This window comes from Glycine max, chromosome 1 (assembly GCF_000004515.6).
Source record: "Glycine max cultivar Williams 82 chromosome 1, Glycine_max_v4.0, whole genome shotgun sequence".
NCBI classification, from domain to species: Eukaryota; Viridiplantae; Streptophyta; class Magnoliopsida; order Fabales; family Fabaceae; genus Glycine; species Glycine max.
In genome coordinates, this window is record NC_016088.4 from 55,623,248 (window position 1) to 55,650,750 (window position 27,503).

At 33.3% G+C, this 27,503-nt stretch overlaps 5 protein-coding genes across 8 annotated transcripts; 4 read left to right on the forward strand and 1 right to left on the reverse strand.

Annotated features, from left to right (window-relative positions):
* Positions 1-1,029: 1,029 nt before the first annotated feature.
* Positions 1,030-5,504, forward strand: LOC100807274 (uncharacterized). Of its 3 annotated transcripts, none has more exons than XM_003516634.5 (11): positions 1,031-1,281; positions 2,433-2,725; positions 2,818-3,024; positions 3,114-3,374; positions 3,455-4,126; positions 4,222-4,460; positions 4,540-4,707; positions 4,774-4,881; positions 4,974-5,052; positions 5,140-5,235; positions 5,323-5,504. In XM_003516634.5, the coding sequence occupies exons 2-11, from the start codon at positions 2,438-2,440 to the stop codon at positions 5,413-5,415; spliced, it is 2,211 nt and encodes a 736-aa protein (XP_003516682.1). In that variant the 5' UTR covers positions 1,031-1,281; positions 2,433-2,437; the 3' UTR covers positions 5,416-5,504. The 3 variants fall into 3 exon arrangements, 2 of the variants coding, with proteins under 2 accessions (XP_003516682.1, XP_006573751.1); XM_006573688.4 differs by having other exon boundaries at positions 2,454-2,725; XR_005892278.1 differs by lacking the exon at positions 5,323-5,504 and having other exon boundaries at positions 1,030-1,281; positions 4,540-4,655; positions 5,140-5,203.
* Positions 5,505-6,114: 610 nt separating this feature from the next.
* ANS2 (anthocyanidin synthase) lies at positions 6,115-8,189 on the reverse strand. The gene is made up of 2 exons (NM_001252865.3): positions 7,675-8,189; positions 6,115-6,906 (listed from the first exon to the last, which is right to left on the reverse strand). Exons 1-2 carry the CDS (start codon positions 8,169-8,171, stop codon positions 6,345-6,347), a joined length of 1,059 nt encoding a protein of 352 aa, NP_001239794.1. The 5' UTR covers positions 8,172-8,189; the 3' UTR covers positions 6,115-6,344.
* Positions 8,190-10,050: 1,861 nt separating this feature from the next.
* On the forward strand, positions 10,051-14,164 carry LOC100785186 (PGR5-like protein 1A, chloroplastic). Of its 2 annotated transcripts, XR_412967.4 has the most exons (12): positions 10,059-10,378; positions 10,577-10,695; positions 10,816-10,912; positions 11,037-11,137; positions 12,106-12,162; positions 12,300-12,376; positions 12,497-12,548; positions 13,135-13,245; positions 13,317-13,414; positions 13,554-13,629; positions 13,832-13,966; positions 14,058-14,164. XR_412967.4 is itself a non-coding variant. In XM_003517400.5 (11 exons), exons 1-10 carry the CDS (start codon positions 10,210-10,212, stop codon positions 13,621-13,623), a joined length of 951 nt encoding a protein of 316 aa, XP_003517448.1. In that variant the 5' UTR covers positions 10,051-10,209; the 3' UTR covers positions 13,624-13,629; positions 13,832-14,164. The 2 variants fall into 2 exon arrangements, 1 of the variants encoding a protein (XP_003517448.1); XM_003517400.5 differs by having other exon boundaries at positions 10,051-10,378; positions 13,832-14,164.
* Positions 14,165-16,244: 2,080 nt separating this feature from the next.
* LOC100807807 (expansin-A7) lies at positions 16,245-18,013 on the forward strand. The gene is made up of 3 exons (XM_003516635.5): positions 16,245-16,587; positions 16,786-17,101; positions 17,473-18,013. The coding sequence occupies exons 1-3, from the start codon at positions 16,434-16,436 to the stop codon at positions 17,783-17,785; spliced, it is 783 nt and encodes a 260-aa protein (XP_003516683.1). The 5' UTR covers positions 16,245-16,433; the 3' UTR covers positions 17,786-18,013.
* A 1,799-nt stretch (positions 18,014-19,812) lies between these two features.
* On the forward strand, positions 19,813-25,215 carry LOC100785726 (protein FIZZY-RELATED 2). The gene is made up of 10 exons (XM_003517401.5): positions 19,813-20,420; positions 20,498-20,620; positions 21,147-21,251; positions 23,116-23,295; positions 23,386-23,448; positions 23,559-23,753; positions 24,206-24,307; positions 24,400-24,462; positions 24,590-24,658; positions 24,794-25,215. The coding sequence occupies exons 1-10, from the start codon at positions 19,995-19,997 to the stop codon at positions 24,845-24,847; spliced, it is 1,380 nt and encodes a 459-aa protein (XP_003517449.1). The 5' UTR covers positions 19,813-19,994; the 3' UTR covers positions 24,848-25,215.
* Positions 25,216-27,503: the final 2,288 nt, after the last annotated feature.

Below are 27,503 nucleotides of genomic sequence, written 5' to 3' on the forward strand. Positions count from 1 at the left end.
ATATTATAAATATTATTAACGTAAAAAGGAATCATATCAAAATCATTTAATGATTTTACTTATTACATCGATTATCTTTTCAATTAATATAAAAAAATAATTTTTATATCGGTTGAAAATATAATTAATGTGAAAAAGTGATTTTTTAGATTATTCATGTTTATAATTGATGTAATAATATTTTTTACATTGATTATAACTATAATGGATGTGAAAAAAAATAAAATTAAATATGTCATGTAAATAGTTTTCATTGTAAATAGTTTTTATTTATAAAAAAAATCGTTCATCTTCCGCATTCCATTTTTTAGACATTTAGAGGAGTGAGAACAGTAAAAAAAAAAGAATAATAATAAAATGGTAAAATCAATGCTAATTTATTTTTTCTTTTATTTCTTATAATTTTTTATCTTCACTTTTTTTAATTTGTCTGAAGGCAACACTTATTTTTGCACGGGAAAAAAACTTTAATACTAAATATATTTGAATAATTTTTTTTTTACTAAGCTTTCGGTAGATACAAACATTTGAGCTTAAAGTGAATTTTTTGAACAATATAGTTACTATAAAAAATACAGATTCTGAAATCAACACTATAATTAAGACGTTGTTTCTTTCTAATATTAGTTTTTAGTTCCAACCAACAATGGTATATCAGCTTAACCTTCATGCGAAACAAACAGTGTAAATCAATTTTTTTTAATAGATAAATAATCAAACTAAGCCTAAATAAAAAGATAAAAAACTAAAAATGTAAATTAAATTTTATAAAATGTTAGGTTATTAAAGGAACCGATTTTAAAAAAGTTATTAAAGAGAAAAATCAAGAAAACAATCACAAATATATCTTTATATTGATAATTAGAGAAGGTGACATTATTAATTATATGACAAAAAATTTGTCTATGATGAAAGCAAATGAGAGGCATTGTAATTTTTACACTTTCAATTATTAAATTTATATTTTTATATTTTAGAGACGCAATGATTTACACAGAAACAAAAATCTCTATTGATACAAAGTTATATTTTTTCATTTCATTCAAACCTAGCGAACTATGCATCGGTTCCAAAGTTCACATTGGCCCCGACGCAGGCACGCAGCTCAGTTAGCAACAGCGTTTTTTTTTTTTTATCACTTCATTCCCAACCCTAGCGAACTATCAATCGCTCCCAAAGTTCACATTGGCGCCCGACGCAGTCTCAGTCCGTACCAGCGTTAGTGCCAGCTCCACTGTCGCGTAGGGCTCGGAAAGCTCCGCATTTGGCCATTCGCGCTCTGTAAGTTTCCCTTTCTCTAATTCTCTCTCTCTCTTTCATCAAGCTTTGTTTTGCTTTGGACGTTTTCTCTTTGACCTAAGATCCAAAGTTGTACTTTGATTCTGATATTTTGTTGGGTGAATTAGAGAATTAACATGAATCCATTTTTGGGGTTGAATACCTGCCTGGAGGGTAGGTTCTTTGGCCTTGCTAGGAAGAAAATCAATTTCACTCAGAGCAGAAAAATCTTGACTAGGGTTTATAGATAGCCTTTATTGTCTTTAAAATTTCTGAGGTGCACAATAATTTACAACATTGCAGAATTCAGTTAGATATTAGCTATAACATTAACTGCCCCAAAACTCTCAAGCTATATAGTTTTCTTTCTTAAGGCCATGTGTGGAGCATGTCTCTTGGTGGTAGGATTAAGAATAATTGATACAGAACTTGGGTTACGTGGTAATTCCAGTATGCTTCTTAGAAAAGTCTAATTGGCAGCCATGATCTTTGGAAATTTTGGAGAAGTCACAGTGCACAGGCATTACAAAACTCTCGTAAACAGAATATGCTTTAAAAACTTGTGATCATAGGAAAGCGTTTAGATGTACCGATTTGCAAGTTGGGTAGATTAGATGTATTTTCTATTATCAACTGCTTGGTCCTCCTTGGCCTTGGTGGTTTTAAAAAAATGATATATGTTCTGTGAAAGAAAGATAGATAAAAGATAATGAAATAAAAAAGGGATTACATATTGTACAAGTATATGAAAAGAATTATTGAATTTATTTTCCCCTCGCATCTCAAGTCTAGCTTAACATGCAAAACCTTGGAAATTGCAATAAAGCCAGTTACCAACTTTTAGAAACAATGTATATAGGAGTGCAGTTTTTGCTATAACTTGTGGCTGAATAGCCTATTCATAACCCCACATTTTCTTTGCTGGAATCAAATTACATTTCCTCGACTACCAAAATAAATATTACCTGTTCTCTTTGTTTATTTTCTTTGCCCCTCAATTAAAAAAAAACACATTAGTAGAAATAATTTATAAAAAACGAGTGGCATCTTTCCCTCATGTTATGTTCATGTTAATTTTTGTAAATTATGTTTGTTATTTATCCATTATTTAAATGGGATATTAACCTGTAATTAATCATTTTTGTCTAATCAAGTACACATGGATGATTCATTAGACATCACTCCTTCAGAAGGTGAGTCAAATCCTCAGTCAACAAAAAAAAGGGGTAGAGGTCCCACACGGTTAAAGAAGTTAAGACTCAAACGTGTTAGAGATCAGAAGATATCAATTGAGTTTGATCAATCGACTGGCAATGCTAAAGGGCCAAACAGGACTGAATTCAACAATTATGTGTCTTTCCTTGCTCGAAGCAAGGTTAGTATTCTACATGAGGATTGGGATCATGTAGAGGAGAGTGTGAAGAATATGATTTGGCAAACTATCATGGTACTTCACTTACCATCTACTTTTGTATCATTGTTTGTATTTAACCATGAAATTATGAAACACCAACTCCTCAATTTTGTTGTGTAATGTAGCTCAATTATGACATTCCGAATTCAGAGTTCCTAAAGAAGAAATTAATTTCATATGCTGGTACACGTTGGAGGGGATTTAAGACACAACTCTCTAGCCTTTACATATATGGGAAGTACCAAGACAAATCTCCTTGTGATAAGTATGCATTCCTCGAGGAGGAGACGTGGCAGAGGTTTGTTCAGAGTCGATTGGACCCTGCCTTTCAGGTTAATTGCTTGGACTTGTAGTTTTCTACTTAGCCAACAAAATTTATTTATTTTGACTGAATTTAGTGGTTTGTTATTATTTATAACAGGAGAAAAGAAAAAAGGCACAAGAGGCTCAGGCAAATAATCTCTACCCTCACACATTGTCTTGTGGGGGCTATCAGAAGCTTGAGGAGAACATGATGCAAGAAAAGGTGAAACAAATTCAAGAAGCATCCCAATTAGATCCTTCATTAGCTGTTGTTGAACCTCCATCTCCTCTCAAACGCCATGAAAAATGGAAGAGAGCCCGACAAAAGAAATCTGGAGATTATATTAACGAAGACGCACGTATTATTGCTGAAAAGATTGTAAGTAAATATTCAATTCTACATGTAATTAAGCTGATGTTTGCACAATCATACACATGCTTTTGAAGTATATGTTGTAGGATTCCCTCGTTGAACAAAGCACGCAAGGATCTTTTGTTCCACTTGGACGTGAAGATATTTTGACTACTGCCATTGGACAACCAGAGCATCCTGGTCGTGTTCGTGGTGCTGGTCGAGGTGTGGGCATTAGGCAATACTTCGGACCACCTTCCCGCAATCCTCTTAGCATGGAAGATTTGGAGGTCATTACACAACGGATACAAGAGCAGGTTACCAAGAAGCTCAGTGAGCAGCTAGAGCACAAGCTCAAAGCAGATCTTTCACAACAGTTCCAAGAACAAGTGAGGCAAGAGTTGGCATCTCTAGGTCTTCTTCAACAAAATACAAATATTGAGCCAACACCTAGTTCTCCTATAAATGTGAGCACAAAGGGAAATTATGCTACTCCTGATCCATCGGTGGAGGACAATCACACTAATATCCGTGATCAGTGTGAGTTGTATGTTGATGTTGATCCCCCTCATTTAGTGGCAATTGGCAAAGTGTACAATTTGGGGTCAACCATACACCACAAGACAATAGAGGATGACAATGTGAGGGTGGTGGTTGAAGAGGTTCGAGATGCAGAGGCTCGAGTTCCTCTTCCCACTAATGAGGTTCAAACAGTGGGGCAAGCCCCCAATCAATTCATTCAGTGGCCGAGAAGACTTGTGAAGTCTATTTCAGTTAAGGTATTCATAATCAATTGTTTACTTATGGCTTTCTTTATTTACAATTGCAATGACTTAACCATGTTTACTAATATTGTTTTATCTTTGATGTTTAGACTATTGTCGAATCTAGCAAAGATGTTCGACACAAAAGGTTGGAACCTCAACTTGGTCCGCTTGAACGCTTGTTGATAATAGTTAGCAAAATTAGGAAGGATCATGTACAGCTACCTTGGGATCCTGATGTACTAAGCAAGCCCTCTACCATGTCATTTCATATCTATCGGAGGGATATTTTTGAATTATGTATGGGTAGCGAGATGCTAAACATCTCAGTTATACAATTGTGGCTGATGTAAGTACATTTAATTTGTAAATCAGTTAACTAATTACGTATCAAACTATTGCAATTAATATTTATTTCAATATCTTAGGTATCTGCATAGCTTATGTACTGATAAGGGGAATGCACATATCTATGGATTTATGGACCCGCAATCCATTCAAAGTGTTGGGAATAATGCAACAGAAGTTCAGGGCTACTTGCAAAGTAGGCTACATGAAAGGAAAAAACAATGTTACCTAGCACCTTATTTGCATTCGTAAGTATAAGTTTAAGGGTTGTTTCAAATAATGTCTCACAAGTCACTAATTGTTCTCCAATGCAGGGACCACTGGCAATTGCTTATTATTTGTCCTAAGCAAAATGTTGTGGTGTTGTTGTGTTCATTGCACAAGAAAACGATCAACAAAGAAATGAAAACTATAGTTAATTTGTAAGCTTTTATTTCTAATACATTTGTTTTCTGATATGTATTTTAACTCTGAAACATAAAATGTAATTTAAATTATTATTTTTTTATGATAGAGCTATGGACGAGTATCAAAGGTTGGTGGGTTCGCAATCAAGATCTAGAAGGAAGAAGCCTACGTGGATTTTGCCCCGTGTAAGTAATTTATAAACCAACAATCAATTACAAATTATAATACTTTATTAGTTGCTAATTATATTAAAATTCAATATTCATTTGTAGTGTCAAACACAATCCAAGGGTTATGAGTGTGGGTATTATGTCATGAAGCAAATGTTCACTGTTGTCACTGTAGATATTGTTGATTCGTGGAAGCAGGTAATACAATTATCAATAAGTTAACTTAATTATGTTTTGTTTTAGTTCATGAGGTAATATTCTATCGTATGTTATTTGAACTTGCAGCTCTTCAACAATTCGGGTCCATTCCCTGAGGAGGATATTGCAGACATTCAACAACGTTGGGCAGCATTTTTACTTCAAATTAGTAATTTGTAAAGTTATTTGTTTAGAATGTTAGTTATAGGTTTTGTAAACCTGTTTGTTTAGAATGTTTACACTATAGATTCAAATAGAACATTTGTCTTTATACCATGTTAAGAAAATATATTATGCTGTGATCAACTTGTTTATGTTGTGTGTGTGGTTGTTGCGTCTAATTTTCAAATTACAGGGAGGGAAATAGATAAAACTTATCATATATTTTTAAAACACGAATTTTTTACATTGGTTATTTTTATGATTGATGCAGAAAGCTAAGTCTTTACATCTGCTATTTATTGACTGATGTAGAAAGTTTAAGGGCTATTTTTACATCTGTTAGTGTTTGATGTAGGAAGTTGTCACATTTTATATGCCCTGTATTTATAACAATTTAACAACAAATATAAAAAGTCATTTTAATTGATGTAAAAAGTCCTTTCCTCACTAATGTAACTTAGTCTGTATTTATTTTGTATAGAGTAAACCATCAATGGATCTTTGAATTATTATTACTCTCTTAAATGATCTTTGAAGTAAGAAAAACAACCTAAGTAGTCCAAGAAGAAATAATGCTAAATAGTCTAATAGAAAAAAAATCCTTCAAAGATTGTGATATACATTTGATTGATACAGTTGAATTAGCTCAATGCAAAAAATGGTTTAAATAAAGTAAAAAAAATGAATTTACAAAAACGAGACATGAAGGAGTAAAGGACTTCAACTTGATTTGGATAATAATCATGAACGCCCATGTTAATCAAATCGAGAAACAAACTCAAACAAGAATAATATCAATAGTATTTAATAAAGGATAAAACAAACTTAGCATGATGATTGATGAGGCCACACCGACATGCAAGGCCTAGTTTATTAGTACAACCCATAAGAACTAAGAAGTAATTCATAAGACAAGCAAACAAATACAAATGTGATGCCTGCAGTGATCAATTTGGGAGACCTTCCTGATCCTTTCTGAATAGTTTGTGGTGAATATGCTGAGCAAAAGTGCGAGGTGGAAAGCGTGCTGGCTCTGTCTCAGTGACAAGCTCGGGAAGTGGCTGCAGGATGATCTTCTCCTTGGGGGGTTCACAGAACACTGCCCACGATATTCTAACCTTTTCCTTGTTCACCAACCCCCTATGAAGAATGCTCTTGTACTTGCCGTTGCTCAGGATCTCAATGGTGTCACCAATGTGCATGAGAATGGAATCGGGGACACATTTTGCTGTGACCCATTGGCCTTCGTAGAATAGCTGCAGACCTGGCACCATGTTGTGAAGGAGGAAAGTGAGTGAACTCACATCAGTGTGGGCTTCAACTCCCAGAGCAAGTTCTGGCTGGGGACAAATAGGGTAGTAGTTGATCTTCAATTGAAGTAGAAGCTCTTCCATCCCACCAACTTCCTTCTCCAACCTCCGTCCTTCCAACCCCAATCCAATAGAGAGTGCCTCCAATATCTTGGTCGCAAGCCCCCTCAGTCGCTTTGCATACTCGCTTGTGACCTCACTGCATGCATGTACCAACATTGTTAAAGCTACACATATTTAATCAAGGTTAAACTACTATCTATAATCAAGTTGTCAGTTAAGTTCTCTATTGGCTTTATATTAATTATGTAAAATTTGGAAATTAACACTACAATTTTTAATAAGTACTACATGAGGCATTAAAATTGCCACCATGAATATAGTCTTTATAAAAAAGAACTTAAATTATTAATAAAAAACTAGATGTCCATGTCAATCATACAATGCATTATATCTAAGAGTTTCTTGTTCATATATACCTTCCTTTAGACTCAATTCTATAATTTGCTGGAAAAAAACTGTTTGCGACGGTAATTTTAACTGCAACATCAAGGTTTTTCAAGTTTCAATAACAATAATGTGATTGTAATTAGAGTTGCATCGGTAGCATTTGTCTATATCATTAAACATAATAAAATTGTGACAATCACTGGTATTTAAAATCTTGAGAAAGAGATAATAAAACTCAATTAGAGAGATTAGTTAGAACCATTTAATAATTTCTCTTGTTGAAAGTACTATTAGACACTAATTATAGAAGAATTTCTTATCAAGAATTCAAAATATCTTTCTACTAAATCTAACCTGTCTATAGAATTCTATTAGAATTAGAATATACTAATTATATGCATAGATTTATTATATTGAGATTGACATGCATGTGTGATATGGGAAGAGTAAGGTTTGTATATATACAAGTTGTAGTTAGGAAAGAAATGATGATAAGAAGAGAAGTGAGTACACTGACATATAATCAGCGGGTTTCTTTGGCCAGAAGGAGAGGTCACGCTTGTCCTCAGGGAAAGCAAGGTGGAAGAAGTAATCTTCCCACTCGAGTTGGCCACTGGCATTGTTGGCCAGCTTGCTTCCATAGCCTTGAATCTTGCCAGACTCCAAATCATTCGCGTACTTCTCCTTTTCCTCAACCGCCAGACCAAAGAACGTTTCCCCTGCTTTCTTCACCCGCTCTATCAGCTCATCGGGGATCCCATGGTTCACCAAGTGCATCACACCCCACTCCTCCGCCGCTTTCTTCAGCTTCTCACGACATTTCCCTCGAACAACCTCGTCCTCCGAATCTATCTCTCTCAAGTCAATTGTCGGAACCTGTAGCCCTTCCTTCTTTTCCTCCTCAAACACGTTCCCTATGCTCTTGAGCTCTTCTTGAGGCCTCACGTATTCCTTCGGGATACACTTTATCCCGCTGCTCGCCAAGCTTTCAACTCTTGGAGCCACCGTACCCATGTCTTTCAACTCTCAACTGAAGACCACATCCCACTTCTTAGGGTATATATAATAGTAATGGTAAGCAAATGTGAATGTGTTGGTTATCACGTGCTAGCTTCTCAATCAGAAACTCAACAGTGAGTTGACTGGAGGTTAGGCTCATGGACTCTGCCTAACCGTCTCATTCTTTCACTTCCCACTTCTTGTGGCTCATTGCGAGAGTTTATACTTGCTTCGATCAAATATATAAATTCTACATTCAACCAATTTTGCCTCGTTGAATCAGAGAGGGGAGAGGGAGGATTATGTTATTACTTATTAGCAGTATTCTTTTTCATAAATTTTAAGCTCAAATATATGTTTAAGGTTTCCCATAAATTATCACATTTGATTTTGGGTTTTAAATATTTTTATTATTATTTTGAGTTTCTTATATATTTAAAATTTTATTTCAAGTTTTTGCTTTCAGTTAAATGGTAGATATTTCCAATATTATCAACGGTTATGATGTTATCAGAGACTTTAAATAAAAAATTCAATATATTGAAAATTTATAATAAAATTTGATCATTTATCATGTAAGTTAAATATTTAAGCCTAAATTTTAACAAATATTCTAATAAATTGAGTGTGTTTGGATTTCTTTCTTAATTTCACAAAATTGAAGTAAAGTAACTTGTTTCTGACCTTATAATTATCTAGAATTAGTGCTCTTCCTGCGTAACTAACTTTACACCAATAGTGAATTACATCGTCAATGTTTTTTGAATTAATTTCTTATTAACTTTAAGTATGTTATATCTTATAAATATATTATTTTTTCTTATTACAATATTTTTAATATGTAATTGTTAAAGATAAATTATTTTAAAAAAATATATTCAATTTTTTGACCAAGTTTTATTAATTTTTGTTACACATTGGGCTTAAGTTCAATCCATATAATGATATTTGCAAGTCCAATAAAAAAAAACTAAATAACTAACTCAAAATCACAAGTGTTGATTGAAGTAAAACGTAAAGTTGTTATTTGCTACATTAAAACAAAATATCATTGTCTATGGGAAGCCTTAGGCTAGTGATAGAAAATTCATCCCACCTCTCACTCCTATATATACTATTAATGTCATTGTGACATGTAATTATTTAATACATGTTACTTTTGGTGGAATTTCTACTAGCTTATGAGTTAGAGTGCTTTTTATTGTACAATTATTACTATTTTATAGTATTATTTTGTGAGAGTTAAAAGTAGTCGAGGGTCAACAACGGAAAAGAATGTAAAGAAAATATACTGTAATTGGAATTGGGCAATGGGAGAAAACAAAGGGAAGTGCAACGTGTGAGGAATTGATGTGATATTATTCTGTTGTTTTATAATATAAATGTTATAATTTGCATAATTCCATCCATGTTTTAAATATGAAATAAACTTTTCTGGACCTGACCAAGTGATTGTTGACAACACTGGGCCAATAGAGTCATCTCAGCCCAAGATGGACAGGCCTCGTCGCATGAGAAGGAGCCCAGCTAGGATGACTGATACAAGTTTACAACAGACTTCAATTTCCTATGATTTTCATTACTTGAGTTTAAAATCAATTAAATTTACAGATATCAAACACACGCTCTTCCAAAAACACACTTAAACTGGTGTCAAAATAAAATAGGAATCATTTTATTTCATTTGATATTCATCTAAGAGTTTCAGTTGACTTGGTGTACAAACGTGTGAAATTCCAAACCGCAGGAAATTAGCTACCTCTGGCCACGTGATAACCCATGGCAAACAGAAGAGATCCACGTGGGCACACACTTGATGCAGTTCACAAGACATGTGAGAAACCTACGGGAAACGAAACAAAGTACTTGTACCTGGCTAAGAACACGATGTGAAGGCAAGAAAAGAAAAGGAAGGAAAGGCCTCCACACATTCATTGTTGCCTTATCTTTATCTCTCCTCCAACCAAACAAATTAAAAACGACCCTCAATTAATGCACAAGATAAAACCATTACTAAACAGCGCCACCACCATTATACTCTCTGTTGCTAATCATGGCTAGCAAATTGGCCTTCACACTGACATACCCGCTTCCACTTACACCAATCTCTTCCTTGTCCTCCTCTTCTGCTTCTCGACTCCACCTTCTTCAATTCAATGGCCGCCACATATGCCTTCGCCCTCGGCTATTTCTGTTTTCTCCCATGGCCACAGCCGATCAAGGTCTTATATATGTCTATCATCGATTAGCTAGCTAAATCATATATATTAGTTTCTCATTTACCTTTTCTAAAAGCTGAAATTAATGCATATAATTTGAAGTTTATCAGAACATGCATGTTAACATCTTTTTATTTCATACATTGGTCTGGCACTATTTCCTCTCTCTGCTTACTTTGTTCTTTAATTCTCTTTTTTCAGACAAGGTTGAGGAAGATGCTGCCGTTGTTGATAGTAAAATCCTACAATATTGTAGCATAGACAAAAAAGAGAAGAAATCAGTTGGTGAAATGGAGCAAGAATTTCTACAGGCACTGCAAGTACGTACGGGAAGAGATATATCGATCCTTGCTTGTTCTATTTTAATTAGCTGAATTTGATCTACAGAAGTGAGTGTTTTGTTTAACTTGAAGTGGGGCTTTGTTTTCGTTGATGAACAGGCATTCTATTATGAGGGGAAGGCTATTATGTCAAATGAGGAATTTGATAATCTTAAGGAAGAACTCATGTGGGAAGGGAGCACCGTTGTGATGCTAAGTATATTATTATTATATATGTGGCTAGCAATTTCATTCACTGACAGTTGCTAGCATGCATGAATTCCTGCTAACTTTGTAAATTGATTTTATTTTTGAGTCATTATAATTGGTTCGCTGTGTAGGTTCTGATGAGCAAAAATTTCTGGAAGCGTCTATGGCTTATGTGTCTGGAAAACCAATCTTGAGCGACAAAGAGTTTGATGAGTTGAAACTCAGGCTAAAGGTTTGCTATTAATTCTCTCATCTCATGTGAAATGGGTGGTGCAAACATGGTGTGAATTGTTCAGTATCTCACTATTAATTGAGAAAAATAATAATAAAAGGAATGTGGATGCTGACAACCAAAATGGTTTAGAATGAACCTGTAATTGTTTGTAATTATTGAATAATAATGGAAACCATTCTCACTATTAATAGACATTATAAATCAATAGTCACTTAAAGCAAGACAAATTCAGGGGCGACAGGACCTGCCCTCCTTTCTAGCTTAATTAACACACTTACACTTGTTTAATTTTTAAAATCGTTTTTTAGATTTCTCCCTACCTTAAAGTAATTATTTATTTTTGTAACAAAAAAGTAATTATCTATTTACCACTGAAAATTGGAAATGAATTAGAAATTGATTAACGGGTTATGTTAAAATATTTAATGTTTTAGAAATTAAACAATATTTTATTAACAAAATTAATGAAATTATAAGTATTATATTTTGTTTCCATGCTTGTCACATAATTATCGAGATATTAATATAAAGTTATAAATTAATTGAAAATTAAAATTAGTGAGAAAATAAATATTTTTTTATATAATGTACAAAACTACGGTGCATAACACAAAACGACATAAAAAATATTGATTTCTATTACAGTTAATATTACAAAAATTATCTAATATAAATTAAGAAGTTTTAAAAAACTACACAATCATATTATATATATATATATATATATATATATATATATATATATATATATATATATATATATATATATATATATATATATATATAAACTACACAATCATATTATATATATAAGCCATTTAAATTTTAAAAAGTAAGGGTATATAATTGACTTCATGTGAAAAATAAAATATGTTTCATTACTTAAAGAAATTAATATATTCCTATAAACTTAAAAAATTAATTAAATCCTTTTAATGTTTAATGACACGTACTGTATTTTCTAGATGGAAGGGAGTGAAATTGTGGCTGAAGGTCCACGGTGTAGTCTTCGTAGTAGAAAGGTATGTGTTAGTATGTTCATTATTATCAAGTTGACAGTAAATCAAGTTTTACAGGTTTGTTCTTGACTTTGACAGTAAGTCACCGAGAGTATGTACTGTACTTTGTTATTGCTTTCTAATTGACATTCTTTTTATAGGTTTACAGTGACCTGTCTGTTGACTATTTAAAGATGTTCTTGCTGAATGTCCCAGCAACTGTGGTTGCACTAGGATTGTAAGTAACTTTCTTTTCTGTGTATGCATGCATGACTTCAAGTAATATGCAAGGTACTGTTTGCATATATTAAATCTCGATTTATTTTGCCTTTTCCATTTCCCCCCTATAATCTGTTAGGTTCTTCTTCCTTGATGATGTGACTGGATTTGAGATCTCATATCTGATAAAGGTATGCTCTCTCGTTTTTCCTTGTTCTGACATTTTTAACTGGCTACTTAGATTTAGTTTGATTTGAATGGCATAGTATCAGACAGGCAATAGTTTCATTCTTACATTTCCGTCTAATGTCCCTTTCCCCTCTTCATATATCAGGAAGCAGTTTATCTGTATTGTGCATATCAGTATATCTTCTAGTCAGAAAAAGAACCTCTGGAGTGCATAGTTCACTTTAGAGTTTAGAGAGTAAAATGCAAGTGGATCACCATTTGATAACAAAATCATAAGCACACTATAACGTGTTGTCTAGATGTTGTTGTAGTACATGATGACCAATTGACCATATTCCTCTTTTTTAAGAACCTTGAGGCTAGCTAGGTTGTAAATCCAAAAGAAGTAAGCAACCTTAGTATAGAATTTCTGTTATTTATCAGACAAGATTTTTCTATGAGATGTTCGATCTGAGGGTGAGCAGAAACCTTAGCTAGGACAATGAGATTGATTTACCTCCTAGACCAGAAATCATTTCTTTGAAATTTGAAAATAGTATATTACGCCTTTAATTTTTTTTAACTAATGTCGTGAATTGTTAAATGCAGATTCCAGAGCCTTTTAGTTTCATCTTAACTTGGTTTGCCGCTATTCCCTTTATTTTGTGGCTGGCTCAATCGATCACTAGGGCAATTGTACAAGATTTTCTGATTTTAAAGGTAAAATTTTTGTTACACTGTCTTTTATATATCAAACCAATACATATACTAACATAGTTTTATCTTTAAAGGGCCCTTGTCCCAACTGTGGTACTGAAAATACCTCTTTCTTTGGGACTATACTGTCGGTTTCAAGTGGCGATTCCACCAACAAAGTCAAATGTGAAAAGTAAGTATAAAACTAGTTAGCCCTGCATTATCCGCACCCTGTCTCTCCATATTATTCATTTTCATATCATTAAACTAATATGATTTATTAATTATGATTGATCATTAGTTTAACCATCCAAAGTTATATTTTGCCTCAGCTGTGAAACTAAAATGGTGTATGATTCAAAAACAAGATTGATTACATTACCAGAAGGAAGTAATGCTTAAATGGAGGTACATTCATTTTATACCCTGGAATATCACTGCTAAGTAGCATACTATACTAGCATATATTTTTGGCATATGATCACCTTCGAGTTTGTTTTGTGTCCAGTTAAGAATTTGCAAGTGAATTTTTTTCATAGTTTGTTTTATTTTGGGCATTTTCTGCAAAGACATCCTAATCTACATATTATACATATTCTTATACCTACAGGCACGCTTGATACTATTGTTTCCTGTAATGAGATGAGATCGTCATAGGTAGAAGCTACTGAAATCATTGTTCTCTATGGGCCATGAAATCATTGTTCTCAATGTCGCACACCATATATGCTAGTGAGTTGTAATGGTATGAACTTTGTATAGCATACGTAGGATCGTCTACCAGAAGAGATGAATTATATGAGGATATTCTTAACATCAAGATTTTTAATTTGTAGGCACACTTTGGGCCTTTTGCAAAAATACTGTGCGGCCCCATTTTTTACTAATGGAGCGGTAAAAAAAAAAAGAAAAGAAAGACGAATGATTAAAACTTGATTACAAATTTGATTCAGCTGTGCTACTTTTCACAATGAGTATAAGCACAATGTATTGGAAGCAAATGTAAGAAAGAAGGGTTAGAATCTCTCTTCATTCAATTTTAGCTTTCCCCAAATTAGGAAGTAGTACAAAATTTACTAAATTATTCTTAATTTTATAAGGGGTGGTCTAACATACCCTAAGTAGAAATGGAATTAAATAAACCAATCTAGATGGCCTAATAAAATTAGAACAAATGTATTATGGATTGAGCCCATTTTTTAAGTTCTTTTTATACACAAATTTTTGACTAATTTTATACTCTTCCTATTATTTTTTACAAATTACATATTTAATTTGGAATTGCACTCTTGCATTTCCAAACACATGTACATCATCGTCACTACCGAATTTCACCCTTTCACCACCGCATTCGTCGTCTTTTTCACGGAGTGTTAGTAACAAGATTCATTCCGAAGGGGTACATATACAATTAAACTAAGATTCTGATTAAGGGCTTTTACTGGGAAGGAGTTCTCGATTTTGATGGGAGGTTATTTATGTTTCAGGGTTTGTGTGCTGAGTTATGATTGAGATAGGAAATATTGTGCTTTTCTTTCTCTTTCGGTGACTTGGAGGGACGCTTTGGTTTGTTCCTTTTTTTAGTATTCCTGGTAACACTAATTTTAAACCCTAAACCACTGGTACCTTTGTGAATAAAATTTTAATTTGGTTGATAAAAAAACATTCATCCTCTTCGATCCTTTTGCCTCTTTGCTTTCAAGCTTTTTTGAAAACAACCCTACAGATGCATGTGGAATCCCAATTGATCAGATTACAAATGTGGTGTTTTGGGTGCATAGTAATAACGAAAACTAGGCATGTGCTTTTATTGTTGTCAAGGCACCGTGTGTGCTGAACGTCTTTTTCTATAGTGTGTATCATGGTGTTTTTTTCCAAGTCAAGCACCTCTTGTGATATTGGTTTATTAATAAATATTGTTTATTAGCCTTTTTTAAAAAATAAGCATGTCTAAAAGGGAGTTTCTCTAATGAACGCAAGACTGGATTTAATAAATCTCATCATTTTCTCGTAAGAGATGATGTAGAAACAATTGCATAAAAAAAAGCTAAAATCTAAAAAATGGAAATAATTTAAAATCAGTAAAAAGATAGTGAGAAGAATATATAATTAATCAAAATTTTGTGTATAAAAAAATCTAAACAAGTGCATCCAACTTTTAATACTGTTGTTTCAATTTTATTGGGTAACGTAAAGATGGAGTTATTTAATCCCAGTTTTAGTTTGGGTTCCTTAGACAAATCCATTTTATAATTACACTTAACCATTTTAAGTATATAATAATAAATGTATTTATTTCTCTTTTTTCTTCTTTCTCTTTATAAAATCAAACAAGGTGTTTCTTTCTTCCATTGAAACTTTTTTCCTTTGTCTCTTTGATTAAAAAATAGACTTAATTATAATTCTTTTATCAGTTGTACCAAATTATGGATAAGGCTATATTTATTTACCAATTTTATTTTTCAATTTATATTTTATTTTAAAATTTATTATTATCTTTCTTTAATTTGTTAAGAGAAGGTTGAAATTATTTAAATTCATTTATTTTTTTGGGTTTGTTGGTGGTGGGAGGGTTTCATAGACTTCATTAATTAGTTCAAAGAGTGGAGTAAGTGGTTATATTAAGCAAATTAAATACGAATTACAAAAGTAAGCTATATTGAAAATTTTATTGACTAATTAACAAACTTAAAGAATTATTACAATGACTAATTTGAATGGATTTTCTAATGGCTGCTCGGTGGATGAAATACAACACGCGGACCTATATATGAAACTTGTCCGCACGTTCACTCAAAATATATATATATACTTTTTTTTTCTTTTTCTGCTCGCTGTGGATTGTGGTCTGTGGATCAAACATATTAATTTTTCTTAAGCAAAAAATAAACTATAATAAAATAAAATATTAGTATATTTATCGTGAGGGATCGGGATTCGTCTTGTCGACTACAGACATATATATATATATATATATATATATATATATATATATATACCTTTGTCTAACCTTATTGCTGCGGGAAAAAAAAAACAAAAGAATAATATTAATTAATTGTTGACTTTGGAGTCGTGGGGATCACTAAGGCAAGACGTGCATATTGTACTTCATATATAAAAGATACATGCACTTGTCAACTATCAGCATCGGATTGCATTAATTCCTTCTCCTCTAGAATTAAACATAGCTATCAGCTACTCAAAACTTAAGCATGGCCTCCATTCTTCAATTGCTGATGTTTGCTTTTACAATGATGTTCACGTTCATGGGAGAGCGAGCAGTAGCTGGGGGAATATTTCGACCCAGTCAATGGGCTCTTGCCCATGCCACCTTTTATGGTGATGAGACTGCTTCTGCCACTATGGGTATATATGTTGTCTCAATTCCTTAATTAGAACCACTAGTCATTAATTGAGTCATTTCAACATTAGTGTCGTTATTATTCAATGTCAATCTTACTGCTTTAAACGAGTTACTAGCTAGTGTTATACCTAGCATTAGTTAAAGTGAACTTCAATTTATTTTTTCCATATTATGAAAATTGGATGGATATGGACTTGTAGGAGGAGCATGCGGATACGGGAATTTGTTTCAAAATGGTTACGGAACAGATACAGTGGCTTTAAGTTCGACCTTGTTCAACAATGGTTACACGTGTGGGACTTGTTATCAGATAAAATGCTACCAATCCAGTGCATGTTACAAAAATGTGGCCTTCACCACAGTAACTGCCACCAATCTTTGCCCTCCTAATTGGTCTCAACCCTCCAACAATGGTGGCTGGTGCAATCCTCCACGAGTGCATTTTGACATGTCCAAACCCGCCTTCATGAAAATCGCGCAGTGGAAAGCCGGAATCGTCCCAGTTATGTACCGCAGGCACGTAGCTCTTCCTTTAAAATTTAATTAAATTATCAAAAGTAAATTAATGATACAACTGAAAATGCAAGGCCTGAAGTCTTTTTTTTTTCTTATCAACAAATATTAGTAATTAAATTATGTTATTAAAAAATATTCAGATTCATCGTCTTTTCTTTTTTTCTCTTCGACCACAAGTCAGTTTTATAACACTCCAAGGTACGAAGTTGATATACTATATACTGTTCAATTTAATTATATCTATCACCCCAATTCTAATAAAGGCTTATCATAAATTTTTTATATGAATAGGATTTCTCATAACTTAATATAGCTATGTGATGATCACGTGATATATTATAGGTTTGTTGATAATTAATTTATACGTGCAGAGTGCCATGCATGAGGAGGGGAGGGCTTCGATTCTCTTTCCAAGGAAATGGGTACTGGCTGTTGGTATACGTGATGAACGTGGGAGGTGGAGGAGACATATCAAGCATGTGGGTGAAAGGAAGCAGAAGTGGATGGATTAGCATGAGCCACAACTGGGGGGCTTCTTATCAAGCATTTGCAACTCTAGGTGGCCAAGCTCTTTCTTTCCGAATTACTTCATACACCACCAGGGAGACTATTATTGCTTGGAATGTTGCTCCTTCCAATTGGAACGTTGGACTAACGTATTCCACCAACGTTAACTTCCGCTAAACAATTCGAATTAATGCGCAACCTTTGTGGTGGTCACTCCTTCTCAGTGTCTTTCAAAAACTACTTCGTACACTTCTTTTTAATATGATACTAAGTGATTGTGAATGCTGCAAAATGAGTTTTCCTCGTGCTAGAGCAGCAGGTTCTGTAGCTAAATGTAAAGAAATTGTCACTTTTTGTTGGTTTGGCAAGCTTAAACGTATCCAATGAATTAAGTTCATCTTTCTACAAAGTTGTCACTTTGCAATAAAACCTAGTTACAATAATGCTTAATCGATCTTTGCACGCTTAATTAATTAACACGAGTACTTATTATATAATCATGAGCTAGTTTTTTTTTGTTTGATCTTAACCAATACCAATATAGAGCTTCAAGCAATCTACCATGGTGTGAGTATTGCGTGGCTCGAAGGAATTGTGATCTTGTTTGTGAATCGGATTCTAAATCTGCACTTCACTTCATCACTCAAGGTGTGGTTTCTCCACATTCCTTCTACCCAAATGTTCAAAAGATTCGAAGCTTCCTAGATCTAGACTGGCATCTGCAATTTCAACATACACTAAGAGAGGCCAATAGCTGTGCGGATATTCTTGCAAAGCAGGGACCATTGGAGGACCATCGACTGATTATCCTTGATACTTCTCCCTTGAGTCTTAGTTCTAAGCTAATAGTTGACGCCCTAGGTGTGATTTTCACCAGGAACAACTTGTTTGGTTCTTTTTTCTATCTTTTTTATCTCTTCTACATCAATTTTTTTTAAGAAACATAATTTAATAAATTATACCTCTTTGTAAAGTTTAATAAAGTAGACTTAATATCTTCAACACTTACAGATGAAAGCATCATTTTCGTTTTTTATTTTTTGTAATAAAACTTATAATGATCTTCAAGCCATCATACAGCCCACCCCAGCTCTAACCTAACATAGGAATGGACCATCATATGGTTCATCTTTTAATACACATTAAAGACTTATTGAGCTTATGAACTAGTTTTTAAGGAAACTTCTCTCATGTCTTTATTGTACTTTAACATAGTATCAAGAGTTAGATTCTGTCCAGTAATATAGTGGATAGTCCGTTAGCCCTCACTTTAACATTTCATGCTTGTTAATTAGACGTGTGAATTGTGATAAAATTAAATTTGTATATAACAAATACTAAAATTAAATTCACTAGGCAAGGCTTAGTGATGGGAGATTCGAGTTTCTTAATGTCCTAGATTTTATCTTGTTACAATATTGTTGTAAAAAATAAATCTAAAATTAATTACAATATCAATCATTAATTTTTCATTTAATATTAGAGTTTGATAACAGTTTTATATTATATTGTTATTTAATCATAAATTATTTTTTGAATTATTTTGAAATAAGTATTTTAAAAATTAATAAATTCATTCTACACGATGAATTATAATTGTTTAACAATCAAAATAGATAAAAAGAACAAAAAAATATTAGAAAAAAAAGTTTAAGAATATTAATCAATCATGAAACATTTATATACCAAAACTATAAACATAAAAATAAATTAAGGACTTAAAACATAGTTAACTCTTTTTTTATTTCATGAAAATTTTCATCTTAGATTTTAGCAAACTTTTAATAACCATTCATATCTTGCGACATATTTTAAAAATTATATAACCATCACCATAATTCAATTACTGACACATTTTACAAATAATAGTATCGCATAAAATATAAAGCTTTAAATCGCACCATGATGTATTAGAAGAAAGAATAATTTTAAATCTTCCCAAAACATATTTGTATTAATCATGTTATTTCTCTTTTATAGTAAACATTTAAAACGTTTTATTTTTATCTTTTCTGTGTCAAAGAAAAAGTATTTTATCTTTTTATTTAATAGTAGTACTTTGTAATATAAGAGAGCAAAAACATTAGTTAAAAGATGTAATATATCCTAAAATAATCTATTTTCAACTGTCATGAATAACGCATTAATGAAAGGAATCAAAAGGAAAAGTGATAAATTGAGTTACTATCCCTAATCATGTGTGTGGTTCGTTGCAAGAGATGCGGAAGAGAATAGAGATAGAGGGGTCCAGTATATATATAGCGTAGGCGCCATTGCTAGGTTTTCCCGCTAAAACGTGTGTTTTTCCCGGCAAAATTCCGAGAGCTTTCGATTTCATAAATAATAAAAAAAAAGTCCCAAGAGAAAGGAATTTGGTTTGGTTATCATGGACGAATCATTCACTCCAGCACCACCACCTCCTCCAATGTCCCTTTCTCGGCACGATCACGTCCAACGAATGATAAACTCGAAGCGCTACAAGTCACCTTCGAAAACAATATACTCCGACAGGTTCATTCCGAGCAGATCCGGTTCCAATTTCGATCTCTTCAATCTACCTTCGCCGTCGTCGTCAGAGGACAGTTGCAGTTGCAGCCCCTACAGCACCGCGCTGCGGAGGGCCTTGTTCGGACCAGACACTCCCGATAAATTTGAAAGCCCTAATATATTCCGTTACAAAACGGAGACTCGAAAGTCTATGTATTCTCTCTCACCCACCCCTTTTACTTCCCAGGATGATCTTCTCCCTGGTTATGACAACAATCATAAACCTCCCAAGCGTCCTCGCAAGATTCCTCCCTCCTCTTTTAAGGTTTTTTTTTTCCTATTTTGGGATATATTGTTTTGGGTTTGTGGATATCATGTCTAATTGCTGTGTTGTGGTGTTAGGTTTTGGACGCCCCTGCGCTGCAAGACGATTTTTATCTGAATCTCGTGGATTGGTCATCCAACAATATCTTGGCTGTGGCTCTGGAGAACTCTGTTTATTTGTGGAATGCTTCTAGCAGCAAGGTTTATAACTTCTTCTTTTTTAAAAAAATGTTTTTATTCTATGAAAATCTCGTTGATTTCACATTGACTATTGATATGGTCAAAATAGTGTATATAAGAAGGGGAAACCCTTGCCCATGTACTAGCTTTTCGAGTTAACTTAAGTGTAAACCCAAATTCTAAGATGACATTAGAGTTATCGCAATGATTGTTCATTATTGGATTACCCTCAAATGTCTACCTACTGATTGAATGGTCCAGTGAAGTGTTCGGATTATGGTGACATGAGCGGTTCACTGCCCACAATGTTGTGAGAAGTCCACTGTCTAGTCTTGCAAATTTTATGCTCAATAATTCTTGCATATTTTACTCTCTCTGTGTCTCTCTCGTCATTGATATCATTTGGGGTGTTCTGTTTCATTGATTGAATTGTTTATTTATTTTTTGTGGGTTATATGTTATTTGATGATATGCTTGTGATGTAGCTGCAAATTGAAAAATTATCTCTTGTGAGTCATTCTGTTTTAATATGTGACATGTGTTGCAGGTAACTAAATTATGCGATTTGGGGATTGACGATTCAGTTTGTTCAGTTGGCTGGGCTCCACTTGGTACCTACCTGTCTGTTGGATCAAACAGTGGTAAAGTCCAGGTAAGAGTTTATGTGCCAAACCAATCTCATGCAATTGTAACTACAGTTAGTTATCACTTTTGAGGATGTTTTTCTGGTATCTTTTCCTCTTTTGTGACAGTACTTGTGCCCTTTGCAGTGAGTTTTCGATACTTGGCCATGTACTATAATTCTCAAAGAAGCAAAGGCATGCATTTTCCCCCTTAGGGATTAGGGAAGGTCTCTGTATAGGAATCACATTATATAGCATACACCTAAGACAAACACCAAAACCATTAAGAATTCTAGATGTGATTGGTTTTCCTAATAGCAATGTATTTTGGTAAGCATGCAAGTAGCAAAGGAGATGAAAATTGGTGGATTGTAGGAACCATTTTTTAATTTTAAACAATGAAATTCTGTATCTTATTGGGTCTTGGAGAAAATATTTCAAGGAATTAATATGAACTTGCTAGAGTGGATGGGAAGCCATGGGAAATAGCCATGAAGGTGGCCAATTAGTTGATAAACATCTTGTAGGTCAACTAAGCTTTGTCAGGGAGCTATATTGGTGTACAAACGCATTCATGGGGAGCATCTCACTCCATTTATCTGTTTCCAACATGTATCACACTCTTTGCTTGTGTTGGGCACTTAACTTTCACGACACGTATTAACACTTGCACCACCTTAATCTGCTTGTTTGTTAGCGTCTAAATGTGTTTTGTAACTTTGTTGCATACTAGGCCAATTGTAGGCATGTTTTTAATATATTTATGGTGTTTTAGCGTCTAAATGTGTTTTGTGACTTTGTCGCATACTCGGCCAATTGTAGGCATACTTTTAATATATTTATGGTGTTTTCATGTGTGTGTGCGTTTCAAATATCCCTGTATCTATAATTTTTAACGTATATGCCTATGCCATGTTGTATGTTGTGTTTGTTGCATGTATCTATGGCTCAGCTGTCTGTACATTCTTGATTGTTACACATCCAAACAGCGATAAAACGCATCCTTAACTTTTGCAACACGTGTTAATACTGACACCTTCATACAGTACTCTTATTAACAAAATGTTAATTTTAATGTTTTCTGCTTGTTTGTTAGCTTCTAAATGTGTTTTGTTTTGTTTTCACACTAGGCTAATTTAGGCATATTTTAATATATTTATGGTGTTTTCATGTGTGTGCTTCAATTATCCCAGTACATAATTTTGTATTTTGTATTTTTTGTCTATATCTATAGCTCAGCTGTCTGTACATTCTTGATTATTACACATCCAAACACACGATAAGATGGGTCCCTTTCTTTATTTGCCATTTTATTGGCCGAAGCACCCAATTAACCCCGGGTGCAAAGCTCAAATTAATGAAATTATGATGAGGTCAAATTGTTACTATTTGTTGACAAAGGGATTGCTTTGAAATATGTCATGTAATTCATATTTCAAGTTGGGTTTTTATTACACTGATATTAGATGCTACAATTCATGGAATAAACCAATTGTTGAATACAATTAATGCAATTAAAATTAAATAACATGAGTAGAATCCTCTCGCAAAGCTAGGTTGGTAAGAAGGGACTATAATTGTGAGTCTCATGTTTTGCACTTGTATAATATAGGACTCATGCTCAATTTTAGACTCCATTGGTTGAAAAAAGCAGGCCTGCCTTTTCGTAGGAAGGCAGCCAGTGCATCACTATTACTTTGAAAAATCTAGTCTTTTGACCAGCTTAATGGTGTGAAATGTGATCTTTTACGTTGTTGTTTTGTGCTGTTGAGTATTTTTTTTGCATCACATCCTTGCTAAATTCCTTTTAATATTTCTTATACAATTGATAATGCTTTGGTTGTTGCTGACCAGCACAATTTGACCCATGCCTCTTAATCATTCTTCATGTAGATTTGGGATGTATCTCAAGGCAAGTCAATAAGAACTATGGAGGGTCATCGTTTACGTGTTGGGGCCTTGGCTTGGAGTTCCTCTCTTTTGTCTTCTGGTGGCCGGGATAAAAGCATTTATCAACGAGATATACGTGCACAGGAGGATTTTGTCAGTAAACTGTCTGGGCACAAGTCAGAGGTTAGTTTTTATTTGCGTCAGCCTTTACCGTACATGGAATTCAGCATATTTCTTTATTAATTTATTTCACCCTCTTTTGCTTCTTCATAGGTTTGTGGACTGAAGTGGTCTTATGACAACCGTGAGCTAGCATCTGGAGGAAATGACAACAGGGTATGCAATTGCAACTGGTGTTATCCTCTTGAACTGCCCCACTAACTGTTACTTCTTTAGTCTTTACTTCTTGGCATGAGTGACTAATAATTCTTTTTGTTTGTTTGCAGTTGCTTGTTTGGAATCAAAAGTCAACCCAGCCCGTTCTGAAGTTCTGTGAGCATACAGCAGCTGTTAAAGCTATTGCATGGTCTCCTCATGTAAATGGACTTCTTGCATCTGGAGGAGGAACTGTGGACCGAAACATTCGCTTTTGGAATACAACCACAAACTCACAGTTAAACTGTATCGACACTGGTAGTCAGGTATTCACCTGGGTTTAATTCTTTTGATCTAATACAAGAATGGTTATTTGATGGCTCTATTAAAAAATTGAATTTCTTTGTCACAATTCATGTTCCTTGTTGAAGGGTAATATGTTAAGTCAGATAAAGCATGATAGTACAACAAACTGCCAATCATACTCTATGGAAAATGAGATGAATAAATTATCAAAATTAAATTTAAGAATAATGAGTCATTATACAGAAAAAAATATCAATTTAGTGTTCCATGAAATCATGAATTATTATCACTAAATTTAAATGTTACTTCAAGTGGTCAATTAACATCCATACCAACGATTTTTAGATTATTCAAGCGTCTTTTGGTTTTATAAATTGCTTTTAGAATCCGTGGATTTGTCTTTAAGGACTTCTATCTCTCTCTACTCTTTTTGATGACAAATAAAATGATTTTTTTTCCCTATGTTTCACAGGTTTGTAACCTTGTTTGGTCTAAAAATGTGAATGAACTCGTAAGCACACATGGTTACTCCCAGAACCAGATAATAGTTTGGAAATATCCCACCATGTCAAAGGTACACGCAAAATGTTATTATAAAATAGATGTATAATTTTTTTAGAATTAATTTTAACTTGTTTCACCATTTATTTTATTCTTTTGATGCAGCTAGCAACGCTTACAGGCCATACTTACAGAGTTCTTTATCTTGCCATATCTCCTGACGGGCAGGTGTTTGAATTGTTATTTTGGCTGTTACTCTTTTAAGTTTTATGTGATTAGTAGTTTATTACGAAAATTTTCTAGTCTAATCTTACATTATTTTCCTTATTTTGATGACTTCTACTCACTGTTTTAGACTATCGTCACTGGAGCTGGAGATGAAACTCTTAGGTTCTGGAATGTATTCCCTTCGCGGAAATCACAGGTAGTAATTATTCATTAAACTCAAAGTTTGTTGCCACGAGATATATTATCTAAAGATATATTTTGAAGGGATTATGATTTTATTCGTTTCATTATTTATTTATATATTGAAGATTGATATATGGCTGTGGTGCAGAATACTGAGAGTGAAATTGGAGCTTCATCTTTTGGCAGAACTATCATCAGATGACTCTAGCCAATATTTTTTTGACCCCCACATATGTGGCTGAAAGAAATTTCAGAACAAGAAACTGTGGGGAAAATTTTGTATATGCAAAAGTCATTACCATGTTTATTTATAATTGAGGACGTCTTACGGGTGCTATGAATCTACAATATAGCTGCCGGGGAAATCCATGTCCTTCACTTGTTATTTCGTCGAGCTTTGATATGTACATGTCGAGGGAGTTGAAGTCAACTTTGGTTTTCTTCCATTGTTCTTTTCAGTAATGCGCCTTGCATTATATTTAGGTGAATTTAAGATTGCATAGAAACATCTTTTACATGTAATGAAATAGCATTTGTATATAAATACTTTATCGGGATGGTGTTAATTTATAAGTGCAAGTTTGGTGTCCCCTAAAAACGGTGTGAAAATTTTATAGATAAGTTCTATATATAACGTAAAATTTCACTCCATTTTTCTTTTCTTTCTAAATTTGTTTTAAGCATTTGAATAAAGTACTTGAACAAATTAGAGAGGGATGAAAAAAATGTCATCTAGATTCTACTTTTTTTGGTTTTTAACACGTTCATTTTAAAATAGTTTTCAAAACTTAGTAAGTGATTAATAATTAAGGTGAAATTGTTTTAGAAAATAGTATTTAAAAAATAAAATCAAAATCTTGAATGTTCATAAAGCTTGAAACTCTAGATCTGCAGATATGGTGGTAATCGTAAGGTTAAATCTCATGAGTGATACGTGATAAGGTTGATAAATCCACAACTGATCTAGATTTATAAAACAATTTTACATGAATTTTGCATTAGCTCTAGGAAATTAATGAAAAAACAACAAATACAAGCAATCTTGTATGATTCATATTCTTTATCTTTTTACTGAAAATTGCATGATTTCACTTGCTCATTTGGTTTTGTCAATGAGCAAAAAAAGAAGGTAACATTTGACAGTGATTTTTCAGCTGCAAGAACACAACCTAAAGGAAGCACTGGGAAAGTGAAGCAAAGTCCAGAAATGTCGTAGGGAAGAGTTGCCAGTTTGACGTCCAGTTCATAAAATTGGCGCCTTGGTACTCAATGCCAGGCTGTTTACAGCTTCGAGATTTAGGATTATTTCTCAGCCCCAATGTTTTTTTAGTGACCCGGTAAGCTCCAAACTAGGCATGACAAAGAATCCCAAACACGTTCATCTTGGATCCTTATACCACCTCTTACAAAAATTTCAAGGATGAATTCTTTAGATTCGCCCAGTCCAGAAGGAATACCAAATTTCTTTGGCAAAGATGGGGCCAAAATTTCCCTTTTACTAAACTCGGAATATCATCTTTAAGATATATAAGATTTTATAGTCATAACTTTATTTTTATATTTTTTAAAAGTATAAATTAATTAGGTTCATAGTTAAATAATTTAAATTAGAATAACAACAAACTCAAAACTATACATGATTCTAAAAATATAATTTAATTATTAATTTTTTTCTTTAATTTTAACAAACTTAAAATTACTGTTTTAAGTTGAAACAGATAGATCCTAAAGGATTTAATACTCAAAGAACTAGGATTAAACTAAATTAGAGAAATTAGAAGAGAATTATACGACAAGGAGAGGTTTAGCTGGAAAATAAATTATTTAAATATCTTTTAATTGTATTCCTCGTTCTTTGTTTAAATTATAGACAAAAAATCCAAAATTTTACAACTTTTCTTTTATTCTTAAATCAACGAGTAATTAATTAGTAGTGTTGTTATCAATAGATTAATTAATTAGTTGTCGTCACATGAACAATAATTGAAGCTTTACTATTTTTTTTTTTCACTTTTTACACTTTCTCTTTTTTGTTAATAAATGTGCAAATATGCATTTGCATGGGCCCATGATCTAGTTAGACTATAATTCTTGTGAAGATGATGTTTTACTCTTACTTCATTACTTATATAATACTTATACAGGGAGAGATATATTTGTGGCCTAGGCTATTTTTCTCATAAGACACTCGACCACTTAATGATTTTTATCAATAACATATTGGCTTCATGTTAAAACTTCCATTCAGAGCAAAAGCCATGGGGATCCAAGGTTCGTTGCTTATTGACCAGCCGGTAAAGTGTGGTAGTCACCTGTTAGTATGTAACTCCTTAATCCCAATGCAGATATCATCCCTTTGATTGGATTGAGGGTGAATTAATTGAAGTGTATACATAATATGCTAACCCCAACAATTTACAAGGAACAAAATGCCGCTCTCTATACTGAAATCTGAATTCTCTGAAGCAGACGCAATGAAACAAACAAACTGAAATTCATGTGCTGGCTTGGTGTATAAGTCCAATGGTAATAATAAAATTTGAACTTAAAATCTCATATATCTGTCATTAGACCAATCCTAATAGGTTAAAACACTCTTCTAATATTACACTTTTGTGAAACGATTAGGTAAAACTAAATTTTGACACGGTTAATTAGTAGCCCCTCACTCAACTCAAGTGTCAAGTGTCTTATGTGAACCATTGTTGGTCTTGACTCTTGATTGCTACAAGGAATCAGACTTTTGCTAATGTCACAGCATCTTTAGTAGCATCATATAGCCTGTGATTCAATGGTTTCACTGTGACGGCACAACTAAAACGTGCTGTTTAATGCTTATCATGTGTGTTACTTACCAC

Coding starts and splice junctions, on each gene's coding strand:
- LOC100807274 (XM_003516634.5), top strand. CDS start 2,438: ATGGATGATTCATTAGACATCACTCCTTCAGAAGGTGAGTCAAATCCT. Junction 4,127..4,221: donor TGAAGTCTATTTCAGTTAAG/GTATTCATAATC, acceptor TTTGATGTTTAG/ACTATTGTCGAATCTAGCAA. Junction 4,708..4,773: donor CTAGCACCTTATTTGCATTC/GTAAGTATAAGT, acceptor TCTCCAATGCAG/GGACCACTGGCAATTGCTTA.
- LOC100807807 (XM_003516635.5), top strand. CDS start 16,434: ATGGCCTCCATTCTTCAATTGCTGATGTTTGCTTTTACAATGATGTTC. Junction 16,588..16,785: donor GACTGCTTCTGCCACTATGG/GTATATATGTTG, acceptor ATGGACTTGTAG/GAGGAGCATGCGGATACGGG. Junction 17,102..17,472: donor GTCCCAGTTATGTACCGCAG/GCACGTAGCTCT, acceptor TTATACGTGCAG/AGTGCCATGCATGAGGAGGG.
- ANS2 (NM_001252865.3), bottom strand. CDS start 8,171: ATGGGTACGGTGGCTCCAAGAGTTGAAAGCTTGGCGAGCAGCGGGATA. Junction 6,907..7,674: donor AAGAAACCCGCTGATTATAT/GTCAGTGTACTC, acceptor ACATGCATGCAG/TGAGGTCACAAGCGAGTATG.
- LOC100785726 (XM_003517401.5), top strand. CDS start 19,995: ATGGACGAATCATTCACTCCAGCACCACCACCTCCTCCAATGTCCCTT. Junction 20,621..21,146: donor GGAATGCTTCTAGCAGCAAG/GTTTATAACTTC, acceptor CATGTGTTGCAG/GTAACTAAATTATGCGATTT. Junction 21,252..23,115: donor CAAACAGTGGTAAAGTCCAG/GTAAGAGTTTAT, acceptor TTCTTCATGTAG/ATTTGGGATGTATCTCAAGG.
- LOC100785186 (XM_003517400.5), top strand. CDS start 10,210: ATGGCTAGCAAATTGGCCTTCACACTGACATACCCGCTTCCACTTACA. Junction 11,138..12,105: donor AGTTGAAACTCAGGCTAAAG/GTTTGCTATTAA, acceptor TGTATTTTCTAG/ATGGAAGGGAGTGAAATTGT. Junction 12,377..12,496: donor ACTGTGGTTGCACTAGGATT/GTAAGTAACTTT, acceptor ATAATCTGTTAG/GTTCTTCTTCCTTGATGATG.